Source organism: Trichechus manatus, unplaced genomic scaffold (assembly GCF_000243295.1).
Source record: "Trichechus manatus latirostris isolate Lorelei unplaced genomic scaffold, TriManLat1.0 scaffold00061, whole genome shotgun sequence".
NCBI classification, from domain to species: Eukaryota; Metazoa; Chordata; class Mammalia; order Sirenia; family Trichechidae; genus Trichechus; species Trichechus manatus.
Window position 1 is genome coordinate 2,464,737 of NW_004443997.1, and position 18,788 is coordinate 2,483,524.

The 18,788-nt window shown below is 40.2% G+C and overlaps 1 protein-coding gene across 8 annotated transcripts in view; it reads right to left on the reverse strand.

The window, feature by feature from the left end:
• Positions 1 to 18,788, reverse strand: part of PRR14L (proline rich 14 like) — an 82,853-nt gene that overhangs the window by 34,949 nt on the left and 29,116 nt on the right. For 7 of the 8 annotated variants that reach the window (XM_023733719.1, XM_023733715.1, XM_023733714.1 and 4 more), the window contains one exon: positions 14,784 to 14,856. The exons of the other annotated variant lie outside the window; for it this stretch is intronic. In XM_023733719.1, the coding sequence (XP_023589487.1) occupies positions 14,784 to 14,856 (73 nt within the window). The remainder of the gene's footprint in view (positions 1 to 14,783; positions 14,857 to 18,788) is intronic. 8 annotated transcript variants of the gene reach the window in all.

Genomic DNA, 18,788 nt, shown 5'->3' on the forward strand with positions numbered 1-18,788 from the left:
CAGCCAAGATCCATCAGCAATGATATCCCTGGTTCCAGGTCGTCTTCTGAATCTGGCTTGAATTTCTGGCAGTTCCCTGTCAATGTACTGCTGCAGCTGCTTTTGAATGATCTTCAGCAAAACTTTACCTGCGTGTGATATTAATGATACTGTTCGATAATTTCCACATTCTGTTGGATCTCCTTTCTTGGAAATGGGTACAAATATGGATCTTTTCCAGTTGGCTGGCCAGGTAGCTGTCTTCCAAATTTCCTGGCATAGACGAGTGAGCACTTCCAGCGCTGCATCCATTTTTCTGAAACATCTCAATTGGTATTCTGTCAATTCCTGGAGCCTTGTTTTTCACCACTGCCTTCAGTGCAGCTTGGGTATAACTTTTAGTCTGTATAATTTTTGGTCCCAAGAAAATGAGCAGGTAGCAAATTTTTATGGGAAGGTTCTTTGTAGTGAAACAATCACTTTCATTCCTTAAAGCATGAAATTTAAATTAAAATTAAAATTTCACTTAATTTTGTAAGCTTTCTTGCTCTCCAAAGAGCCGTCTCCACCGCTCAGTAAACTATAATGGAAGCTTAACATACTGCACATCATTACTGTTCGTTTTTACGGATATTACTGAACACTTCTACCTTTAAAACAACTTAACAAAACCACTTGCAAAGCATGAATGCATATAATTTAATTGTTCTCACAGATCACTTGTTTCTTTGTAAAAAATAATACAGAAAGAATTTTCATTACATAACTACTCTGCTCTTGGCCCTTTTTCTTTGGTGGTGGTGAGATCCTCCCTCTGCTCCGGAATTGGCTCTCTTGTAAGCCTAGTGGGATGCAAAACTGACCAATCTCCTTGGTGGGCGACAATTACCCTATTTGCACAGTCTCACCCAATCACTTGGGTGCGAGTTACAAGACAATGGTGAGAAGGCCACACAAAAGCAATCCATCACACCGCAAACCCCTAAAACTATTGCCCTGAGATAACCTTGAAACCTTAAACCAAAAATATCCCCTGAAGTGTTCTTAAAACTATATAGTAATTTAGCTCACCTAGTAAAAAATATCTGCCTTGAATACTGTGCTCTTTTAAGAACTATTGCTCAGCTGCTAACCAAAAGGTCAGCAGTTCGAATCCACCAGCTGCTCCTTGGAAAACCTATGGGGCAGTTCTACTCTGTCCTAAAGGTCTCTATGAGTCGGAATTGACTCAGCGTTAAAGGGTACAGTATATGGGATCCGACTGACAACAGCAATTCGAAAGATTAGATGAGAAACTTAGGAGGCAGTGAGTTTATGTTAATGGGGGAGGAACAATTTGGAAAACGAGGATGAGAACGGCTGCACAACTTGAATGTAATCAACATTGCTGAACTGTGCATACAGAAATTGCTGAATTGGTGGATGTTCTGCTGTGTATATTCTCAACAGCAATAAAAAACAAAATGAATTATTAAAAAAAAAGGCTGTGGGACACTGATCTGTTCTTTATCTGTAAAGTAGGGTAAAGATGGTACCTACTTAATAAGGTTACTGTAAAGATTAAATGAGTGAATAATATTTGTAAAGTTCTCAGAAATGCCTGACAGGGAGTCCATGCTCTGTTATTGACAGCTGTTCTTATTATTCCTTCAGGACTCCACTCCCTTGCACACCATCCCTAAAGGATCTGCAATACTGTTTCTCAATTATTTGTGTAATGTATCACTTCCATGAGACACAATGCTATTTGAGAGTGGAAAATGGATCTTACTGATCACTGAGGGCTCAGTATCTGACGCTGATGTTGGTACACGGTGTGTACATAAATGTTGGCTGAATTAAGATTGGGAAATCTGCTAGAAGTATTAGGTATACACTGGAGGGTGAAATGTGTCTTCTGTTTTGAGGTACAGACCCATTTAAGAAGGACAAGAGTTTCACAACCACAGATGAAAATCCTGAAATTTTGTTGTTGTTATTTTTGTGTGCCACTGAGTTGATTCCGACTCATACAGACCCTACAGGACAGAGCAGAATTGCCCCACAGGGTTTCCAAAGCTATAAATCTTTATGGAAGCAGACTGTCACATCTTTCTCCTGTGAGATGGCTGGTGAGTTTGAACCATCAACATTTTGGTTAGTAGTCAAACACTTCACCACTGCACTACTAGGGCTCCTCCCATGGACTTCAAGCTTTATAATAATTTTTAAAGTACATACATTTGTAGAAATTGACAAGCTTATATTAAAATACATATAAAAATGCAAGGGATCCATAGCAATCAAAACAATCTTGAAAAAGAACAAAGTTGGTAGACTCACACTTTCCAATTTCAAAATTTACTACAAAGCTATAGTAATCAAGATAGTGAGTGAGGTACTGGTGTAAGGACAGATACATGGATCAACAAAATGGAATTGAGAGTTCAGAAATAAATCCTAACATTTATGGTCAGTCAGTCAACTGATTTTTGGAAAAGTTACCAGGACAATTCAATGCAAAAAAGCCAGTTTTTTCAACAAATGATACGGGGACAACTGGATAGTCACACACAAAAACATAAGAAGGGAAGGAGCAATGGTGAGGATGAGTGTTATTGTGTCTCACTGTGAGCAGAGGCAGGAGTACACTAGGACCTGGATCCATAGAGAGATGAGGGACCTATCCAACAGCCAGGGCGAGACAGGCATATCAAACAGGCAGCCCACCGGTAACCAGCTGGCCCCCTACCAAACAACCAGTCACTGTGGGACAGCCTGCTCGGCGTCACCCATGTGGAAAGGATACACAACACTACCTGCCGCCTCAGGAAAGAAATGTCCCACACCCACAGACAACATGAAGAAATCTCACCCCATGCTGCAGGAGCCTCATGAAGGCCACACACCAGCACACAGACCGCGGAGGGAAGTTCATAGCCCAGTGATGTCAACCACTGCAGGGAAGGCCCGTCAAAAAACCACAGGTGATTCTAAGAGCCGGCTACGAAAAACTTTAAATTTTCAAAAATGCCTAAAATCTGTGGAACCGGAGTAGAACCTTCTATCAACAAAGGAACTACCTGAGGCCCCACCACAGAAGAGAAGATGGCGCACACATCCCAAGAACAGCTGAGTCGGTGCTGCAAGAACCAAAGAGCCAGACTGCCCTTTAGTGAAGCTTAGAAGCAGAAGATGGAAATAAAGAGGATGGGGGAAAGTTTCTACAAACAGAGAGGATTCTGAGTTCCAGATTATCATAGTAAGATATTCAAACGCCCCACATTCAACAAAAAATTATAAAACATACAAGATTACAGGAGAAAACTGCCCAATCAAAAGAAAACCAGAAAAAAGCAGAAATTAGTTCAATGGAGGCCAAGTTAAAGGGAGAAATACAGGACATCCAGAAAACAATGCTAAATATGTTTAAAGAATGCACAGAAAACAAACTAATGAAGATCAGGAAATGAAACAAGAAACTCAATAAGGAGACTGAAAGCATTGAAAAAAAGAGAGATACTGGAATTGAATAACAAAATAGCTGAATTGGAAAAAAATGCAAGACAAGGATTCAACAATAGATTTGAACAGATATAAGACAGACTAAGTGAACTAGAAGACTGAACTGAACTTACCGAACCTCAAGAGAAACAAAATAAAAGAAGAAAGAAAAGTGAACAAAACCAAACCAAATTGTGGGATCCAATTAAGAAATGCAACACTAGTATTTCTGGAATTCTAGAACAACAGTATAGTAAAAAAAGACATAAAAAGAATTTTCCAAGAGATAATGACAGACAATTTCCCAGGCTTGAATAAGGAATCTAGCCTGTAAATCCAGGAAGCTAGGCAAACTCCAAGCAGAAGGAATAAAGAGGTGTGCACCAACAGACATTGTAATAAAATTCTTGAAAATCAAAGACAAGGATAGAGTCCTGAAAGCAGCAAGAGAAAAGCATAGCACAACATATCAAGGATCCTTCATAAAAATGAGTGTGGATTTCACCTCAGAATTCCTGGATGCCAGAAGACAATGGAACGACATATATAAAGTATTGCAGGAAAAACAACTGTCAACCAAGACTTTTTTTTTAAATTCAGCATATATATATATTTTTTATTGCTGTGCTTTAAGTGAAAGTTTACAATTCAAGTTAGTCTCTCATACAAAAATTTATACATACATTGGTATGTGGCCCTAGTTGCTCTCCCTATACTGTGACAGCACACTCCTCCTCTCCATGTCCATTCAACCAGCTCCTGACCCTCTCTGCCTTCTCATCTCACCTCTGGACAGGAGCTGCCCATTTAGTCTCATGTATCTACTTGAGCCAAGAAGCACACTCTTCACGAGTATCATTTTACGTCTCATAGTCCAGTCTAATCTTTGTCTGAAGAGTTGGCCTTGGGAATGGTTTTAGTGTTGGGCTAACAGAGAGTCCAGGGGCCACGTCTTCTGGGGCCCCTCCCGTCTCAGTCAAACCATTAAGTCTGGTCTTTTTACTAGAATTTGAGTTCTCTACCCTACTCTTCTCCTGCTCCGCCAGGGACTCTCCGTTGTGTTCCCTGTCAGGGCGGTCACTGGTGGTAGCCGGGCACCATCTAGTTCTTCTGGTCTCAGGCTGATGGAGTCTCTGGTTTATGTGGCCCTTTCTGTCTCTTGGGCTGTCTCTTGTGCCTTTGGTGTTATTCATTCCCCTTTGCTCCAGGTGAATTAGGACCAATTGATGCATCTTACATGGCCACTCGTGAGCTTTTAAGACCCCAGACACCACTAACCAAAGTGGGATGCAGAACATTTTCTTAATAAACTTTGTTATGCCACTTGACCTACATGAACCCTGAAACCATGGTCCCCAGACCCCCACCCCTGCTACTCTGTCCCTTGAAGTGTTTCGTTGTATTCAGGAAACTTCTTAGCTTTGGTTGAGTCCAGTTGTGCTGACTTCCCCTGTAGTGTGTGTTGTCCTTCCCTTCACATAAGATAATTCATATCTACTAACTAGTTAGTGAATACACCTCTCCCTCCCTCCCCACTCTCAAAACCATCAAAGAATATTTTCTTCTGTGTTTAAACCTTTTCTTGAGTTTTTATAATAGTGGTCTTATACTGGATCGTATGGTACTTCTATTTCTAGCTTTTAAAGAAAGTGTCAAATCTGTTTACAAAGTGTCAACCAACAATTCTTTACCCAGCAATGTTGTCATTCAAAAATGAGGGGGAAATCAAGACATTGCCAAATAAACAAAAGCTGTGAAAATTTGTTACTACCAGGTCTACTTTGGGAAAAAGAAAAATTTAAAAAAAGATGAGGGAGATCTCCAATAAAGGTAATGGTATGGGCAAATACAAGGACCAAGTATATGGTATTTCCAACTTAGTAGTTAAGTTCCACAAGCAATAAAACATCAAGTGCATAAGAAATAAATACAAATTAAACCTACCAGACATAGGATGTATAATGAGGCAACTGAAAAACAACAGAAATGGGGCAGGGAAGAGCAAAACGGGAGGAAAGTTTTAGTATGCTAATGTTGTATGTTACTTGCATGTATGTTAAATGTTGGCATCAAGCTGAAATAAGTTGGTGCAACTGTAAGTTGTTCAATGTAGTATTTGTGGTAACCACTAAGAAAATACTTAAAAATATACACAAATGGGAAAAAGGAAGAAATCAAAAAGGCTCAATACAAAAAAGCAGTTAAACACAAAATATAACAAAAGCATGGGAATAGTGAGACAAAGAAGATATAAGACACACAATTAGCAAAATGAATGAAGTAGGTCCTTCATTTTCAGTAATTACCTTAAATGTAGAGGTTTAAACTCACAATTCAAAAGACAGAGAGTGATAGAATGGATAAAAAACAACACAGTCCATCCTCATGCTGTCTACAAGCAACACACCTTAGGCCCAAGGATACAGACTGTAAGTTAAAGGAAGGAAAAGAATACTCCATGCAACAGTAACCAAAAAAGGGCAGGGGTGGCCATACTGATACCAGATAAAATAGACTTTAAATCAAAATCTATTATAAGAAATGAAAAAAAAAAAGCAATGCTACTAAGTGAATTCAGCAAAGTCAAAAGAATGCACAAGAAAGCTATTAGAGCTAATAAATGAATTCAACAAAGTGGCAGGGTACAAGGTAAACACACAAATATCAGTCAGGTTTCGATACATCAGCAGTGAGCATTCTGAAAGGAAATTAAGGAAACAATTCCACTTACAATAGCATCTAAAAGGATAAAATAATCAGGAATGTGAAAGACTTGTATACTGAAAACTATAAAATATTACTAAAAGAAATTAAAATGGAAGAACCTTGTGTTCATGGGTTGGAAGACTTAATACTGTTAGGATGTCAATACTTATACTGAAAGCAATCTACAGATTCAATGAATCCCTATCAAAATTCCAATACTTTCTTTCCAGAAATGGAAAAGCCAACATGGAATTCCAAGGGGCCCTGAACAGTCAAAGCAATTCTGAAAAAGAACAGAGTAGGAGGACTCACAATTCCTGATTTCAAAACATACTATCAAGCTCCAGTAATCAAAATAGTCTGGTACTGGTATAATAATAGACAGAGATCAATGGAATAGTATTCAGAGTCCAGAAATAAACCCATATATTTATGGTCAAATGATTTTTGACAAGGTGGTTAAGTCTATTTTATGGGGGGAAAAATAGTCTCTTTAATAAATTATGCTAGGAAAACTGGATTTCCACATGCAGAAGAATGAAGCTGGATCCATACTTCACACCATATATAAAAATTAACTCACAATGGATCAAAGACCTACATATAAGAGCTAAAACTAGAAAACTCTTAAAAGAAAATAAAAAGGTAAACCTTCATGACCTTGGATTTGGCAATGGATTCTTAGAAATGACACCAAATGCACAAGCAACAAAAGAAAAAACCAGATAAACTGGACTTCATCAAAATTAAGAAACTTTTGTGCATTTAAGGACTTTGAAAAAGCTTTAATATCCAGAATACATAAAGAACTCTTATAATTCAACAACAAAATGACAAACAACTAATAAAAAAATGGGCAAAGGACTTGAAAAGACATTTCATCAAAGAAGATATACAAATGACCAACAAGAAAAGATGCTCAATGTGATTAGTCGTCGTTATTACATGCCATCGAGTTGATTCTGACCCATAGCGTCCCTACAGGATAGAGCAGAACTGTCCTATAGGGTTTCCTAGGCTGTAAATCTTTACAGGAGCAGATCACCAGGTCTTTCCTCCTGCAGAACTGCTGGTAGGTTCAAACTGCTGATCTTTCAGTTAGCAGTCGAGAACTTAGAATCATTGCGCCACCAGGTCTCCATCCATCATTCATTAGGGAAATGGAAAATCAAAACCACAATGATGGCTGTGCTAAATTCTGACGGTTCTTCAAAAAGTTAAACATACAATTATCATATGACCTGGCAATTCCAATCCTAGGTATATATGCAAAACAATTAAAAGCAGGAATGCAAACAGATACTTGTACACCAATGTTTATCGCAGCACTATTCATAATAGTCAAAAGGTGGAAACAGCCTAAATGTCCATCAACAGATGAATGGATAAACAAAACAAGGTATGTATGTGTGTATGTATGTATACATACATACACATACACACACACACCCATGGAACATTATTCAGCTATAAAGAGAAATGTAATTCTGATACATGCTACTACATGGATGAACCCTGAAAACTTTACACTGAGTTAAAGAAGTCAACACAAGAGGACAAATATTGTATGATTCACTTATAAGAAATACCTAGAATAGGCAAATGTATACAAACCAAAGTTCATTACTGGTTACCAAGGGCTGAGGGAAGAGGGAATGGGGAGTTATTGCTTAAGGGGTACTGAAAAAGGAGTGATAAAAAAATTAGAAACGGATAATGGTGATGGTTGCAAAACATGATGAACATAATTAAGGTCACTGAATTTACATGTAAAAATGGTGAAATAGCAAATGTTTTGTTATATATACTCCCCTCGACACACACAAATAAATTTCAAAAATAAAATCTAGATGCATATAAGACATAAGTGTTTTATTCATAGGTTCATATCATCTATTTATAATGCTCAATCTGTTTATACAATCAGTGCTTCTCCTTGATTATATACATTTAACAGGAGAGGCACTAGCAGTGGCAAAATTCTTGCCTCCTATGCTGGAGACCCAGGTTTGATTCCCAGCCAATGCACTTCATGCACAGTCACCACCCATCCGTTAGCAGTGGACTGTGTGTTGCCATGATACTGAACAATAAGCCCTGGTAGTGCAATGGTTAAGAGCTCGGCTGCTAAAGGAAAAGTCAGCAGTTCAAACCCATCAGTGGCTCCACACGAGCAAAAACCTGGCAATCTGTTCTCCAAAGATTACAGCCTAGGAAACCCTATGGGGTAGTTCTACTCTGTTCTATAGGGTCGGTATGAGTTGGAATTGACTCAACGGCACACAATAACATGATGCTGAACAGGTTTCCACAGAGCTTCCAGACAAAGGCTAGGAAGGCCTAGGTATATACTTCTGAAAATCAGCCAATAAAAATCTTATGGATCGTTTATTGCCCACCTACTGCAAGAGGAGGGAATTACCAAGATTGATTTCCTACTAGTACTTTACATATGACAGATAAAGCAGATTGAGTGAAGACAGTGCAGTGTGAACCTGCTTCCAGCTCTCTTAGGAAAGACAGAAAAGATAACCAGAAAAAAATCAAGAAGGGATGCCCTCATCATACCATAAATTATGAGGAATCTCTGAAAGGCAGAGGCAGATGGAATCACCTGAAAGAGGAAACTGCAGCCCAAAGGTGCAGTGAGTGCCACAGCCTTCAGAGTGGAGGGGTACCAACAGACAGAAGGGATGCCAAAGTAGGAGCACCTGGGTGAGAGACTGCCTTCATCTCCCATCTTTGCAAGAAGGTGTCCATACCAGACCACAGCAATGAACCTGAGAGGCAGAACAGTGCCCTGAGTGACTGGCAACACAAGAAGTACAGGGAGCCACATCCCAGAAGGTGGGCTATGAGCACATTCCACGTACCAGCCCAACCCACCTACACCTTACCAGCTCTGCAAGCAGGCAGAATCCATGCTGCACTTCAGATGCACAAATGCACACACACCTGAGAACCATTCAACATTAGAGGAAAAACCAACACCAAAGAGAGGTATTTAGCTCAATGAAAAAAAGAAGAAGAAATAAGGAAACAAAGTCAGTTACTAAGACAAACAGAAGACTAAGTATAGAATAGAATAAATACAATTAATACTCTCAGAGATCTGAAAGGGCATTATATGCATAACAAAGGAATCAGCAATCTTGCAAGTGAAACTATGATTGCTGAAATGCAGAAAATTTCATAGATGGGTCAAACAGCAGAATGATCACCTTAAGGCAAATTAATGAGCTTGACTATGTATCCTAGAAATTCTATCAGGTTATACTAAAACATACTAAAAGAGAGAAAGATACGAAAAAGAATTTAAGAGTCATGGAGGGCAGTTTACCAGTTTCAACTTTGATCTGAAAGGAGTTGTAGAAAGCAGGTATTGAGAGAACAGAGAGGAAGAAATACTCAATAGAAAAAATATGAGTGTCATTTCATTTACTCTTCCTAGCAATGCAGTGAGATAAGAAAACCAAGGAGAGAAAGTAAACGGGACTCCCCCAGAGCCCCAGAGCTAGGAGGATCAGCTCTCAGGTCTGCCTGACTCCAGAGATGGAGTTGTTTCTATGGGATTACCCTGACTAAGACATGCTGTATATTCCCTAAAAGCTCACACAGTAAATAGTATTTCTCCAAGTGTGTACCATGGGATATTACTACAGGTTATGTGAAAAGGGATTCTGAGGTCAAATACATCGGGGAGGTGCTAGTCAGATGAAGTAAACTGATTCTCTTAGTACAGAACTTCTCAGAGTCTTTAGCGTGCAATCTTCATATTTTAAACACAATATAGTAGTTAAGAGCACTGGCTTTGGAATCACTCAGATCTGAGTTCTAGACCCTTCTCTGCCTTCTTTTGTCTTTGTGACATCTGTGAAGACTTTTTGTCCCTCTGGGCCTCAATTTTCTCATCTGTTAAATGGGAATCATAATTATATCCCTAGCTGTCTTCCAGGTTTGGGGGGAGGGCAAGAGAAATGGTAGATGTGAGACTGCTTTATAAAATGTTAAGACTGCACGAATATGGGGGGAAAAAACAAAAACACCCTGTGGATCACAACTGTCTGATCCACAAACAATCCAATCATGTGGATGGCACAGGACGGGGCAGTGTTTTATTCTATTGTGAATGGGGTTGCCATAAGTTGGGGACTGATTTGACGGAAGCTAACAACATTTATGTAACAGAAATAAAGGCTCATAAAAGATTGGTTCAATTCTAATTAATCTAAATTATTTAAACTATTCAATTCTAAAAATTATATGCTCTTCCAATTTCTGGTGGCCCCCCTATTTCAGAGAATTTCCAAATAAGCCTTAATGGAAAGCGCTACTATAGGAACTAAGTCTTACTAATATTTTTTCTACTGTTCATTCTACCTTTTTTACACACAGCCTCTCCAAACAAGCCCAGTTATAAGGCATGCATACTGGGGGAAAAAAAAAAAAAAGCTTGATAATTTCAGTATTATAAAATATTAAGAGACAATTATGGTGAAATAGCCACATTAAAACTCACAAGAATAGCAGAAAGGGAGATGGTATCAGACAGAGTGCCTGACAAGAAAACATTCTCCCCTTGTGAAATGGCTCCTCAACTAACACACATTGCTGAGCCACCACTCCTACTTACCATCGGCCTGCCCTACAGAAATTAAGAAATAAGGAACAACAGGCAAAACAGTATCTCACCAATTAAAGACCCCTTTTGGTTTACAAGGCTCCTCTATAAAACACAAGGAGCCCTGGTGGTGCAGTGGTTAGGTGCTTGGCTGCTAACTGAAAGGTAGGTGGTTCAAACCCACCAGCTACTCCATGGGAGAAAGATGTGGCAGTCTGCTTCTGTAAAGATTACAGCCTTGGAAACCTTATGGGGCAGTTTTACTCTGTTCTAAAGTGTCATTATAAGTCAGAAATGATGTGACAGCAACAGGTTTTTGGTTTTCTGTAAAACACAAAAGTCTGTTAAAGGGTTAAGCCTGCTCTCATTTCACCTAATTGAACCACACCACAGCAGAAACATATGACTTTAGAGCATCTCCAACTCCTGGAATACCATGGTAACTTCAGAATACTGTGAATGGGACATTTATATAGAGAAGGAAAAAAACCTACTGAGGAGAGTGTAGCTGTCTAGGTCCACTGACTAAACAACTCAGTGCAGGGGATGAAAACTTATTCCTCAGCTAATTTTTAAATTATAATTTAACGATGACCTTTGAGGTCCCCCCTCCACATTCAGAATAATATAAATAAGACTATATAAGGCACTTGGCACAGTGCTGAACGCGGCAAACACTTAATAAAAGGATATATTAGATTTTCATCAGGAAAATGTAAATCTAATACTTCGGACTAGGAGCTATGATTTAGGGTAGTGAACAAATTTTGTCAGCTGAGGTCCCCATAGAGAGTATGGCTGGATTTCCAAGAAGGGTCCCCTACTTCTCAATTCTGTAGAAAATGCTAACGTAGTGGATGCCTGACCTTGGCAAAGCAAGCAGCAATACTGGCCACACTACCATAGATCATGTGCACCTATTTAACTCAAATCCACTCTTGGGGGGTTGTGCTGGAGCATGTTTTGCTTGAGCTCCCAGGGCTCAACTCCCTCACAGAACTGCCTTCATAGAACCTTTGTCTTTGCCTTGCTGTGACTGGCTGTGACTTTGGACAGCTGAGCCTATTTCCTCATGTGTAACATGGGGACGCCTGGGAAAGCGTTTAGGAGATGAATGGATGAAATAACATACAACAAACTTCATAGGTCATTGCTGCTAAATACCCTAGCAGAGCTGCCATTTTCAAGCTCCCCCATATCAAACTGAAAGCCTTACAAGAGGCTTTGGGGAAAGAAACTCAAATAATTCATTTTACCAATTTAAGTCATTAAAGAAGTAGTATGACATTAGGACAGGAAGAAAAGGGCCACAAAGTAGTTTATCTGAGGACACTTTCTGGAAAAGCTCATCTTATCCGTGTCCATGTGGACCTTTTTAGGTAGATGGAAAACAGTCAGATAAGTCTGAGAAGGCAGATTTCCAAGTGGAAAACAACTCTGGTTCTCCTGTTCAAAAGGCCAGTTAAGTGATTGAACAAAAATTTACTTCATCACACAGACAATGGATTTTGTGGTTAAGATATGGGTGAAAATATACCAAAGACTAAACATAACTGCAAAGTAATGAAATTACTTTAATCCATTATACTTACAGCCATGGCCTTTGTGACTCCCACAAAATGACTGAGTGGTACTATGCAAATAAAGTGCTTATGGCCCACCAAGGGGACTGAAGAGCCTGCTAATAATGCAAAAAAGGTGCACAGAACCCTCGTGGGGGGTGGGACCATGCAAATAAGGTGTATGGAACCCTATCCAGGGGACTGGTCAGTTTTGTCATCCTGCTAGGCTTAAACGGAGCCAATTCCAGAAGAGGAGGGGGGAAGGTCACTACCACCAAGAAGAAGAGCTGGGGGGAAGCATATCCTTTGGACCCAGGGTCCCTGTGCTGAGAGGCTCTTAGACGCAGGGGAAAGAGAAAGAGCTGTAATACCAGAGACGGCGCAAGATGGCAAGAAGCGGCAGCAGAGGATAGACGGCAGTGGAACCAGGAGACCCATGCAAGACTCTGCTGCAGTGGGCTTCCCTGACCATGAAGCGAGGCGGCTACAGTAGGTGAGAGCGGCTATAGTACGTAAGCCGACCTACAGAGCAAGAGAGCTGAGCGCCTTCAGGCAGGAGGCTTGTTGGCGGAAGGGGGTGCCTCTGAGCACTTGTCAGCAGAGCTAAAGAGCTTTGTAACACTTGCCTGAGAAGGGCAGATGCCAGGCTGAGGGGTTAAAGGGTCAAAAGAGAGGCCTGCCTAAGGGTATGGCCAAGAGGCTGTCCTGACCAAAGAACTGTATACTGAGTTGATCCTGGTCCTGAGTTGTAACCTGTTACTTCCATAATAAACATAACTGTGAGTATGATCTTTGAGTTCTGTGTGGTCACTGTAACGAATTACCGAACCTAGCAGAGAAGTAGAGTGCTGTGGGAGGGATGACTGTTGTCAGAATTGGAAAAAAAGGTTGGAAAGAGGAGGTATGTCTGACCTCCACCTCACAGGAATCAGCTTTGGGCTGATGTTGTTCTTAATTCTCCTCCCCCAAATTAAGAGATCTGATTATGTTGCTGCACCATGTTTACCATAACAATACTGGAGTCCTGCTAAAATGATCTTGGGGGCATGTGGGGAGGGTGTGGGGAGGATTTCTAAACTGCATCCGTAGTAAGATCCCAAGTACCAGGTGAGACTTACATACAAAACTACATCGCTCATCTTCAGAGCAAGGTCCTGTAATCTACACTGGACAGTCAAGCCTCTGAGCCAGAGAGAAAATCTCCAGCAGCAAGAAGCAGGGTGACAAACTGGGACAAGTGTCCTTCCTCATAAGAACGATTTGTGCTTCACTCTCTACTCAGGCTGCCAGGAAGCTGAGAGCCAAATCTGATGTTCCATCACAGTAACAAAATGCTTATATAATTTAACATATTTGCTTTATCTTCTCCTCTTCCTTTTTTTGAAATTTTGATTATTCTGTATTATTAACCTTAGTTGTACAATACACACAGTCCTCTGTGAAGTTATTTAAGATTATTTTAGAAAGAGATGCATTATAAAATAGTAGCTAGGGCGCTTGACTAGAAGTTAAGACCCTGGGGAGGTGGGGGCGGATCTTGGCTCTGCCACTCTCTTTCTCTTTGAGCCTCAGCTTCTTCAACCAATCAAGCAAGCAAGCAAACTAAAGGTAGTATCCCAGATGCCTATATGCAACCATTGTTTTGAGGAGCAAAATGAGTTAATAGGAATGAACTACTTTGAAAATGCTCAAGGTGACCTGAGTAAACACTTTTCTGCCATTCCTGCCCCAGAAAACAAGAATACTATGCACTTCCACAGCACTGAACTATACTGGGTGAATTATTGCCCCATCTATGTTAACGCTTCCAAAATGGCAGTTTAGTTTTATAAAATCCAATAAAAGATTTCACAACAGTAGTTAAGGGTTAAACACACAGTCGATAGGGACTCATTACAGAAAAAGTAAGTGGAGGCAAACTATTGTCAAAAATAAGGCATTGTTCTATTACACAAGCACATCCACAAGCAATAGCAAGAACTTCTATTGTTCCAGAAGCTCACCCTTCAGCCCCAGATTAGACAGGATAAAAAAACAGACACTTAACACACATGAGAACATGCTTCTTAGTTCAATCATGTATACAAGACCAAAAGGGCAACATCTACCCAAAAGCAAGAAGGCAGGAAGGGGCAGGAAAAATGGACAGATGGAAACAGGGAACGAGTGTGGAAGGGAAGAGTGTTGACACATCTCAGGATTCCAGCCAACGTCATAAAACAACCTGTGTATAAACTGTTGAATGACTAACTAATTTGCTCTGTAAAGTTTCACCCAAAGCACAATAAACAAATAAAAAAACCAGAATTTCTATTGTTAAGGCCCTCTTGCAAGGTGGGCACCTTACATTCCCAGTACAAAATAAAAACTGTAAACTAAAGCTGTGTGTGCAATCAGAAGAAAAAAAGAAAAGATTTGAGAGAAATAAATACCTTTGCTCCTTAGAAAATCTTCAGGGAGATCACCACATGTAAGCTCTTTCCTTGATTGTATCAGGAGTTCCTCCTACAGTAAGAAAATCCAGGAGTCACAAAGGATTCAGACACCTGAGCTCATGAATGTTAATTAATCCTTGAGACTTCTCTATGACTCCAGGGAACTTGCTAGCAGTCACAAGTATTGGGAACTGAAGGACATCTCAAATTTAAGTAAATATAATCAATAAAAACTTCCACTTCTCTAGAATTTGAACTTGAAAAGCTAAATTTTCCAAGTTCTGGACAATCCAAACAAACAAACAAACCTGTTGCCAATGATTGGATTCCGACTCACAGCGTCCCTACAGGACAGAGCAGAACTGCCCCACAGGGTTTCCAAGGAGCGCCTGATGATTCAAACTGCCGACATTTTGGTTAGCAGCTGTAGCTCTTAACCACTATGCCACCAGGGTTTTCATTCTGGACAACAGAGGTTTAAAATACCAACCAGCAGATGCAAACGGGATCCCATAGATATCTTCTGAATCAAGAAATAAATTGCTGCAATGTAATTTTAACTTATTTGACAGGAAAATATCAGGAAATTGACATATCTCAGTCCCTAACCATTCTAGATAAAGAAATTTATCACATAATAATTTTTCCCCAACTTTCTTAGCAGGGCTGTTTTTTTTTATCCTCCTTCATCAAACTGGGGAGAGGAGAGACCACTGTCAATCATAACCAGTTTCCTCCTGCAGAGGAAATTCAGAAAACTGGGACAAGGAAGTGGCAGAATGGGCATGTCATATAGCAACTGGCTTGGATTCCCATGAGGTAATAGTTCTACCAGGTTTACGAGCTGGGAGACTCTGACAGACCAAAGGTTGCTGCTTACACTAAACTTTCCTTCTTTTCTATTCTTTCTCAACTTTTCTTCTGAATCACCTCTTTTCCCCTGCCTGGAGGTTAAAAGATTCTGACAGCACAAACCTAATCAGTGAAATCGCTATAACTTTTTATATTTTTTCCCTTAATTTTTATAGCATGTTTTCTTTTAAAAACTATTTTAAAACAAGCAAAAGCCATTTGACTCAAAGTAAAAGTCTGCAGTGGAAACAGAACACAGGATGGGGAGAGGGAAAATATAAGGAATGGTGAATACAGATGGCCACAGACAAGAATAAACACGACCACAGGAACTGAGGGAAGAGGACTAGAATGGATGGTCATATATGAATCAGAACTATTCCTTCATTTTCTATTGAAACGTTAATGTGGCATACTTTTGCAGAGCATGAACTTAAAACAAGCATCTTTCAGATAATTTATGGGTAACAGTACCAGGTGTGGCAATAAAGTACAAATTATAGCATGATGCCAGATTGAACTAACTTGTAAATGGGGAGAAGAGAAAGCTCTTACTTACCATTGAAGGAACGATGGAATTAGAAAAATCACCATTTGGCAACCAACACAGTAATAGTTATCTCAAGCAAGAATCATCAATGGATGTTAAAACTAGTGGCTACAAGTTTGAATGAAAAGTAGAAATATTTACATAGTCTCAAAGTACCTCCCCACAAGATACTTATTAATCACAAAAGGGAAAATAGAAACTGAACAAGGGGAGAACCCCAGCAGACTCCCCGACCCTGCAACCTATGATCCCAGTTCACCCCCCCAGGAATGAGGCATTCCAACACCATGAGCCTCTTGACAGGATGTACCAAGAAGAATCAGCATCACTTCTGTGCTATTCCCGACCAAAAAATGCATAACTAGAATCTAATCAAGAGGAAACACCAGACAAACCCAAACTGAAGGCTGTTCTACAAAATAAATGGCCTGTATTCTTCAGGACTAAGGTGCACCTGACCCAAGCCATGGTATTTTCAAACGCCTCATATGCATACAAAAGCTGGACAATGAACAAGAAGACTGAAGAACTGATGCCTTTGAATTACATTGTTGGCAAAGAATATTGACTTATACCACAGACTGCTAGAAAAATGAACAAATCTGCCTTGGAAGAAGTACAGCCGAATGCTTAGAAGCGAGGATGGTGAAACTTCATCTCATGTACTTCGGACATGTTATCAGGAGGGACCAATCAATCCCTGAAGAAGGACATCATGCTTGGTAAAGTAGAGAGCGAAATAGAGGAAGACCCTCAATGAGACAGACTGACACAGTGGCTGCAACAATGGGCTCAAACATAGCAACGATTATGAGGATGGCACAAGACCAGGCACTGTTTTGTTCTGTTGTACACAGGGTCGCTAGAAGTCAGAACCTAACTCAATGGCACCTAACAACGGTAACAACAACACACTCTTACAAAGTGTCAAGGTGATGGACTGAAAAACTAACTCTTCCAGATTAAAGAAGAGAAAACAACCGAAGGTCACAAGTGATCCTGGATTTACCCTGGTTCAGGCGAAAAAAAAAAAAAAATTTCTTTTGCTATAAAGGACATCAGTGAGACAACTGGCCAAATTTGAAGATGGTCTATAGATTAGTCCTTAGATCAGTGTTAATTTCCTGATTTTGATTAATGTACTGTAGTCATGTAACATGATGTTTACAAAATACACATTTAAGTATTAAGGCATATAAATATCTAAAATATCAAAAGTTGTAGTAATGATTTCATTGACTTGGATCTTTGCGTTTGTGCTAGGAAGAATCTTTTACTTACCAATTAAATCAGTGTGTTGTTTTTTTTCTCCCAACTTTAGGGCACAGGAAAAGAGGTGACTATGAGTCAAGTCTGTGGCTAAACTCTAAATTTGTTCAGAAAAAAAAAAAAAAAGGGAAATGTGGTAAAATGATAATGTGTCAGGAATCTGCATGAAGCGTATATGGGAATTCTTTGTATTTTTTTGCAACTTTTCTGTAGGCATCAAATTATCTGAAAATAAATGGTTAAGAAAACACCTTTATTAGAATATTTGATCCTTTCTTCAAAATGATACTGTTCTCCACTTTTTCCAGTTCTAAGGCTGAACGTTTGAGGTGTGAGATTAGATGTTTAGGAAATGGAAAAGGCAGAGTGCTGGAGCAAAAGACTGTGAGATCAGAAGTCAGTCAGAGCTGGGTTCCAACCCCAGAACTGAAAGAACAAATGGGGACCACAAAAAACACCTAGCAAGACACCCTGTGAGGACTGGGTGCTCCATAAATAGAAGTTTCTATCATTAATAAGACCTCAGATACTCGTTTCCTCTTTCTATAAGAAAAGCCTATACGACCATCACCAACACAGATTCCAGTCTGCCATCTGGAGTGACTAGCCTAGGCTTTTCTGGGGCCAGATGAGCTATGTAAAATGAGACTGAGCTCAGGTCAGCAACATACAGGCTCCTTCAGATTCCGAAGGTCTCTGCTGGTGAGCTTGTACAACTGTTACTGAGTCCTGCCCCGGGAGGGGCTGCTGGGATTTTCATTTGGTCCCATCTGTTACTCTAAGGAAGTGCCCCTATTTGGAGGCCCTGAGCGCCAAGGTGACTGCTTCAGCCATGCCGCCTTCTCCTTGGTTCTCCTAACAGGGAAGGGGAGAAACAGAAATTAGGAGTGAGTGAGTCCACTCTCTTGGCTCCCTGCTGACTTCTTGTAAAAGGTTCTGGAGTAAGAAAAACAGGTTCCCCTTCACAGGAAGACTGGAGGCTCTACAAGACTTGAGTCTCAAACATAATCAGGAGACTGGGTTGAAAAGGAAACAGAGTGTAGGACTGATTTCAGACACGAAGGCCGCCACCACTGCCACTACCACTGTGGCAGGCATCCTCCAGATGGTGGGAGCTCTACCAGCCTGGGCCCAAGTTCCCTCAAGTGGTCTGGGGAACGGAACAGCCCACTTGTACACAATGAACATGTGGATAATAACCCATTATGTAAAAAAAAAAACGAAAACCCACTGCTGTCAAGTTGATTCTGACTCACCATGACCCTATGGGAAACCCAGAGGGTTTCCAAGGGGCGGCTGGTAGATTCAGACTGCTGACCTTTTGGTTAGCA